General features: G+C 44.7%; 1 protein-coding gene across 1 annotated transcript; it reads left to right on the forward strand.

The window, feature by feature from the left end:
- The first annotated feature begins 1,688 nt into the window (after positions 1–1,688).
- LOC106751610 lies at positions 1,689–7,766 on the forward strand. Its single transcript, XM_014632563.1, has 3 exons — positions 1,689–1,978; positions 3,427–5,779; positions 6,767–7,766. Exons 1-3 carry the CDS (start codon positions 1,769–1,771, stop codon positions 6,913–6,915), a joined length of 2,712 nt encoding a protein of 903 aa, XP_014488049.1. The 5' UTR covers positions 1,689–1,768; the 3' UTR covers positions 6,916–7,766.
- The last annotated feature ends 253 nt before the right edge of the window (positions 7,767–8,019 follow it).

Consider the following 8,019-nt stretch of genomic DNA (forward strand, 5'->3'; position numbering starts at 1 on the left):
TGTAAGTACGCGATATTTTACCTGTGATTTTACATTAATAAAATTGATAATGATCTCGTCAGAAAATGATAAAGTTCGATGTTTATTATTGAATAATTGTAATTATTAATTTTTTAATCAAAGGATGTATTGTACATGTGCTATATATATTTTTGTGTATAATAATCGCGTTATTGGATTTTGTCGTAAACTCCGTCGTAGTAAAATATGTTGCAATAATATCGGCAATTAGTTCACAGCAGATAATCATGGCACTGTTTCGTTTATTCGCTTATATTCCAGATGACTAATACGTTCTAACAATTGATGATGTATGTTACACAGAACTGACGACGAATTTTTATTTTCAGCAGTGAAGAAGTCTAATAAAACGCGCTATCTTCTTAACGGTGGTTTCGTGTTGGTGCAAACGCGATAATAATCACGTTGCACGTAGTTCCCTATATTTTGCTTACGTAAAGCGATATAACTACGTACATCCAGAAAGGCTCGCACTTCGGAGAAGTAAAATATAAGAAACGCGGACGACAAAGAATTTTTATTAAAAGCCACTATCGAACTTCTTTTGAAGAAACGAATCAGAAGCGTAGAACGCTGCGAAGGAATTTCCATCGGAAATTCGTCATGATCTTTCCAACTAATTTCATCAACTGTACAGACAATGCTGACGTCATCTTTATTCCTTATGATACAGACGTCTTAAAGACGTTTTGTGTCCTGATTTTGCGCCATCCGGGATCTGGGATATAAACGCATCAGGGTCGCTTTGAAGAAGATATTTTTCACTGAAAAAAGAGGAAGAGGAAAATGTCGCGTCAAAAGTGGATGTTATTAAACATGGCTTCAGCGCGTACGTCGGAATTCAGTTTTTCCCCGTATCATGCAGGTTTGTCAATTGTTTGATAACGCTGAGTCTGACATAATTGGATAAACGCGCCTGTTTCCATTCACTTTGCGCGTAACACGCAATTTGTGATTAGCATTCGCGAGTCAGCGTCTTGGTTTACCGTCTCCGCACCGTATACGGAGACGATATTTAGCTACCTGAAGACATTCATTGAACTTTTATCGCCAACGGCAATTTTGTCCGTGACGGTTATCAGCGCGAATAAATGTCCAACGTCGCATCTCGTGACGAAAAGTGTAACGCACTTCAGCACGTCCGTGCGAATGCTTTTAATCCGAACAAGTGCTATCAATTTCGAACGTTATCTGACCATTATAATCGGCGGGTATTTTCAAACGCATATTTTTATAAACATTGATCTGTACGGCGTGAACTTGTCGCACAAATATTGACCTCAATACGTAAGCGACGTTCGGCCCGCACACTCAGTTACACTTTCCGCACTTTATCTCGAGATCTCTCCTCCTCGCTCCAAAATCCGAGTAGAGAAATATCGCATTCTCAATAGACAGGTCGATATATATAGAAATATGCAGAAATATGAAGAAATATGTCGATATATGTAGAAAGTGCGACTGAAATTCACGAATCTTCATCGTATGATTATCGCGCTCGCTCCGTTCCTTCCGTACACGTCTCAACGACGTTTCTCACTTTCTCACTCCCTCTTCTCGCGGAAATTCTCCAGTGTATATATCCGTCGCATTACAGGTGCAGGGAGTGTAACGGAGCGACTGAAAGAGACAGAAGGGCGAGAGAGAGAGAGAGAGAGATCGGTCACCGAGCGCGTCAATTGCGGCGACATTCAGTTGATCGAGAGTAGTCGGACGGGAAGGAGCGCGACATCGCGCGTTCCTCAAAATGGCAGCACGAAATCAACGCGCAGCGGGCTACCTCGCGTTCATTTATTTGAGCTGTTTGTTGATGGCACGGGCACAATCCAACCCCGTGAATATCCCGGTGAACCAAGTGCCGTTGACACTGTGGGAGAGGGCGTGGAGAGCCCTGAACGAGCACTCGCCGACGCATCACCTTTACGCGCAAGGCAACCTGATAAATGCACAGGAATTGGTGAGTTACCAGCCCGAAGAATTGCGAAATTTTCACGGTAATTACGATCATACGTCGCGTCGAGTGCATCGATCTCGCTGTGTCCTCGAACGTGTGCCCCGTTCTCTCTGTCGCGTTTCTCCTTTGTTCGCTCTGACAGCTCACGTATATGATCATCTTTCTTTGTTTGGATCAACGGATCGCTTCCTCAACAGCGAGAAGTGATTTTATTTGTTTTCAGATGTGATGAACGATAAGTATGCGGCGCGCCGATTATTCGCCACATGCGTGTTTTGTTATTCTTTTTCCGGGAGATACATTGAATAGTAACAACGTCGCGGAGATAAAAATACGACTCAGATAAGATTTGGGAGATAAGCGAATTATTTCGTTTGCCGTTGCATATCAGCGCGAAAATTGAATTGCAAATATCACGTATGTCTGTACATTATGTTCTTACATAAATCCCTCTTGAGTGTTGAATGAACAATGTGTAATCTTTTATGTGATACGAGGAAAGAGGAATTACCCTAATAAGAGGAAGTACTAACAGTAACATATTACAACAATGTTATATAATTTCCCACTCAACAATGTAACTTACATATAAAACGCATGTTACATTGCACTTACATTATTGAGTTGTAAAATTGATGTAATGTTACTATTAATTGGTGTTTATTGGGAGATTATTAGCAGGAGAAAGTAGAAGGAAGTTATAAATCTTTCTCGTCAACAATAATTAGAATATATTTTAGAGTTATTATTACAGGCTGATGTATGAGATTACGAATGGGAGAGATAGGTTGCAGGTAGAATTAATATGATGAAAAGGAGTTTTTCGTTAGCAGACAGTGTGTAATTTCTTCTGTAAACGATGTTAAAAATAGATACATTAAGAAAGCTAAACAAGAAAATGATTTATTTATCAGAAACTAATTGTGTCAAAATTAGCAGTCTCTATTTTATTTGGAGGCAGTTATCTGAGAGTTAAATCAAGGCATACAACTATAATGAATTGCTAGCTTGGGAAGATGTGCAATGCATTCTTTGATGCTCCAACAGTAAGAATTAAGCTTTCGCAAATCTGTGTGGTTTTATCCTCTCGAAAGTAATTAATGTATAATTTTAACAAATCTCCCTGTGAAGAGTCGGATAAGATAGTATTATATTTCATTTATGCCACTGTTCTTGATACAGAAGTGCGCATATAAATGTATAATGCTCTATTTTCACGTGTTAGCATACGTATGTATGTTTTTGCGTATTTATCCGGAATGATGATAAACCGTGATAACAACGTTCTGGGTTATCGGGTCAAGTTGTACTAGTCAGCTGGAAAAATATGTGGAAATGTTATTGCGCAGTGAATTACTGTCTTTGTGGAACACGTTATACTCTATTTCGTATTACGACATTCTGAGACTCATTAGCCTTGATTGACTGTCCCGTCACCGTTAATGCTGCAGGTGGAGCCGCCTTATAAGGTATACAAGTTCACGTATAACCTGAGTCCGATGTGTGGAGTCGAATCTTCGATCTCCGGGAGTCCGTGTCCCAAGGAAGCCTGCACCATCGATCTGAAGCAAGACGAGAACGGCGAGATAGAGACGTTGAACGACTCCATCCAGTGCATGTACTTCTACCCGGCTGACGCGCAGAATGAGGTGTCGCAGGAGCAGCAGGGTGATCAAGGCACGAGCTACCAGGAGCAGGATGATTCTCAGGTGACGGAGAGTCTGGCCGAGCAGATAAGCAGCAACCGAAGCGTCGAGCTGCGCCACGAGGTTCAGTTGACCGGCGACGAGAACGTCAGGCCGTTCATCGCCATGCGCGCCCCCAGCACCGGTTACTGTCCGGGCTGCCCGTACGAGCTGAACCCGCAGCTGATGGGTCTCTTGCCGTTCTCGAAGCAGGCGCTGAAATCGATGGACGAGCAGCCTACGGGCGACTACAAGCACAAGTTGATCAAGATCGTGAAAGTCACCCGCTCGGTACCGGTCTCGTCCAACGTGATACAGTATCAGCTGCTGCTGCTGATCGGCGAGTCCGAGTGTCTGAAGAACGCCTTGGAGCAAGACCAGTGTCCGTTACAGGCGGACGCCCCGGTGAGACTGTGTCTCGTCACGTTCGAGCAACAGCCATGGCAACAGACAGGCCTGAAGATCACCAAGAACAACTGCACGAGCTCGGAGAACACGTCCAGCCCGTCCCAGCAGCCGGACTTGGAGAGTCTGTCGCAGGTAACGATCAAATACGACGAAGGACAACCGTCGAAGGACGCCTACGAAGGGCTGAAGGAGATACTGGACAATTACACTCACGCGCCGACACCGTCGGAGACGAGCTCGGAGCCGAAGGAAATCGCGGTGACGGAGCCGACGATGATGAAGGTGCTGTTGAACCGCAGCCAGGACGACGAGAAGAGCGAGGGCTTCTCCGACAAGATGAAGGAATACGGCGAATTCTTGGAGGACTTCGACATACCGGTGAAGCTGGGACACGCGACCCCGGACACGCGCGATCCGGTGAAGGAGGAAGAGTTCCAACGGAAGAAGGTGCCGGCGGAGAACTTCATGATCGAGAAGGCGACCGATCGGAACGTCGTCAACAGACAGAAACGATCCACGGAAAGAAGGCTGGTAGGCGCGCCCTCGGTGATCGCAATCAACGACCCTGATATCCAACATTACACCGAGAAAGCGTTGCGCAAAGTATCACAGGAGTCGGACAGCCCGAACGAGCCGATCATAGTGGAGATCGTAGAAGCGACCCGCCAGGTAGTCGCCGGCACACTCTACAAGATCAAGACCAGGATGGGCACCAGCGACTGCCTGAAGGGCACCAAAGGCAACTGCCAGTTGCAGGCTGGAAGCGAGGTGAAGGATTGCTTGATAACGATATGGTCACGGCCGTGGCTCAACGACGAGTCGATAACGGTGCAGTGTCCGCCGCCGCAGGAGAGCCACAGGAGGAAACGGTCGCTGCGCGGCGCTAATTACAACGAGAAGATGCTGCGTATCGCGGAGGACATGAGGAGCGAACGGTTGTTCCGGAGCTTCATGACCACGTACAATCGGACGTACCCCACGGAGGAGGAGAAGAACCTCCGGCTCACTATATTCCGCGAGAACCTCGGTATCGTACGTCTGCTGCGCAGGAACGAGCAGGGCAGCGGGCAATACGGCATCAACCAGTTCGCCGACGTATCGACCGAGGAGTTTCGCGCGCTCTACTTGGGTCTGCGACCCGACCTGCACGCGGAGAACAACATTCCTCTGCCGCAGGCAGAGATCCCAGACGTGGAGCTGCCAGCCAGCTTCGACTGGCGCGAGAAAGGCGTCGTTACGCCGGTGAAGAATCAGGGCGCGTGCGGCTCGTGCTGGGCTTTCTCGGTGACGGGCAACGTTGAAGGCCAATACGCCATCAAGCACAGCCAGCTGCTGTCGTTGTCGGAGCAGGAGCTGGTGGATTGCGACGACCTGGACGAGGGCTGCAACGGCGGTTTGCCGGACAACGCTTACAGGGCGATCGAGAAGCTGGGCGGCCTCGAGCTGGAGTCGGATTACCCGTACGAAGCGGAGGACGAGAAGTGCCACTTCAAGAGGAACATGGCCAAGGTGCAGTTGGCCTCGGCGGTGAACATCACGTCGAACGAGACGCAAATGGCGCAGTGGCTGGTGGCGAACGGGCCGATATCCATCGGAATCAACGCCAACGCCATGCAGTTTTATATCGGCGGGGTGTCCCACCCCTTCAAGTTCCTCTGCAACCCTAAGAACCTAGACCACGGCGTGCTGATCGTCGGATACGGCACGAGCAGTGAGTATCCGTGCACCGGCACCGCTTCTCTGAGAGAGATACTCGAGTGATTTCTCAGTTGGCTATAGTTATGCAAAAAAGGCCAGAAAATTATGATTTTTTAGATTTTGTTACCAACGAATAGCGTCTTCCTACGTAAAACAAAAATATCTAAGCCTTATGGACGCCTAAAATTAATTAAAAAACAGTTTTTATTTTCTACTGTTGTGCTACTTTTTACCATTTGCGTTTTTTTTATTTATTTATTTATTTTTTTAAGGCTTTGTCAATGAATGTTTTTAAGGCTCTTTGATAGTCGCTGCGACTGTCTTTGTTTAATGATGCCATGCGTAATGACGTAATACCTGACCCGTAACACTTGACCCGGAATTTCCTTTTCTAATTTTTTGCTCATAATTTTGTCAATGTTAATTTTACGATTATTTACTGATTGTTCGAGTAAAAGGAAAGTGTTTGTCCAATTTTATAAGTGTGTTGAATCGATCACAAATGTCATTTTGTGAATATACCTTTATTTGAACATAACACAAAAATCCTTGACATACATTTTCTCGCCTCCGATAGCATTAAACAAAGACAGTGACTACTCAGTAGGCCAATTCTGTAATTTTTTACGATAGTGTCGTTATCGTTATGTCGTCGTTGCGCAAGTATAACATATGGCAAAAAAGCTGCGCAACGACACCGTAACGATAACGACAAATCATTAAAAATGACCGAATCGGCCTGGAGGAGCCTTAAAGAGAAGAAAATGGACTATGTTCGATTTCTTGAATGATTATAAAGAATTTCGGTGCTATTTATACTTTTTAAGTCGTGCATAAAATTTTCATCTTCATTTTTCTCGAAACTTACTCCATGTGAGTCGAATCCTTTTTGCGCAACTATGACCAATTGATGTAATTCGAATTTGTCTCGAAAGTCGAATACTTTCTTCTCGATGAAACTCTCTGGAGAGAAAACGCTGACTGAACGCTCTCCTTTCAGATTTTCCGCTTTTCCATAAGAAACTGCCGTATTGGATCGTGAAGAACAGCTGGGGAGAGAGATGGGGCGAGCAAGGATACTACAGAGTTTACCGCGGAGACGGCACTTGCGGGCTCAACACGATGGCCTCGAGTGCCATGGTTGTTTAATGCCGAGGTTGACTACATAAATAAGTTTTACATGACAATTAACTTATATATTCGTTCTAAACGACGTTATACATAGAGAGATTTTTTTACTAACTTAATATCGGCTGCGGGACGATTTGTTTGCAAGTCTGCCGGATGTTCGGCGCGTACGGTCGTACTGCGTTTCATTTCCGTTGCCAATGACTGTCGACGTCACGCGACTTCTAATGGGAAAGAAACACGGCGTAGTAGCGTTCAACTTGGCGAATGCTCGGCAAGCGTACGAATCGTCTGGCAGCCTGTTAGTTATGTACGTTGCGCAAGAGTTTAATTTGTTAAATTTCATTTTCTGAGTGTATTTATACCGAACCAGAGAGAAATGACGATGATCGTTTACGACAATCCTATTTGCTTGTTGACTCGCTCGAAAGGAGGTTCAAAGCATGTTTTTGCAAATGTTTATAAAACAATATATATATATATATATATATATATGTATATGTTATATATATAATGTTGGAGCTAGAGCTACGAAAGATGTTGAGTGTTGAGTAAATTCCGCGGGATAAATTTTAATCGCATACAAAAAGTAAAACTTCCGCGACCTTTTATTTTTTAGTTAAGTCCAGTAGAGACCATCGGCCTTTGCGTTCGGGATCTTACCAAGCTTCAATTCTGCATAGCACTAGGACGTAGGATTTTATATGCGGCTTGCTGGTTCTCTCAAAAACCAAAGTGCAAGAGTTAATTTCGGAAATGAGGAACACGCGGGCACAAAGTAGGTGACCGCACTTTATCAAACGTAATATAAAAAAAAGATAACTATGCGAAATCTCATGTCAATTTAACAGTAAACATATTTGAAAAATCTAGAATGGCGTTCTTAAATCCTTTCAATAAAGACATCGTGACGCGCCGGGTCGTCGCGAGAAGAGCAGGTACTCGAGATGACATACAAATTTCTATATTCTTATTTAGTTTATATATTGAGTAAAATCTTGACGCGAAATAGGGAGAAGTCAAGCTTGGTAAAATTACAACCTTATGAAATGTACAATATTGTAAATTGCCATACATGTGCACATACGCACGCACGCATAATGGAAACACATGTTGTGCATACAC

This window comes from Dinoponera quadriceps, unplaced genomic scaffold, assembly GCF_001313825.1.
Source record: "Dinoponera quadriceps isolate SergipeBrazil2010 unplaced genomic scaffold, ASM131382v1 scaffold386, whole genome shotgun sequence".
NCBI classification, from domain to species: Eukaryota; Metazoa; Arthropoda; class Insecta; order Hymenoptera; family Formicidae; genus Dinoponera; species Dinoponera quadriceps.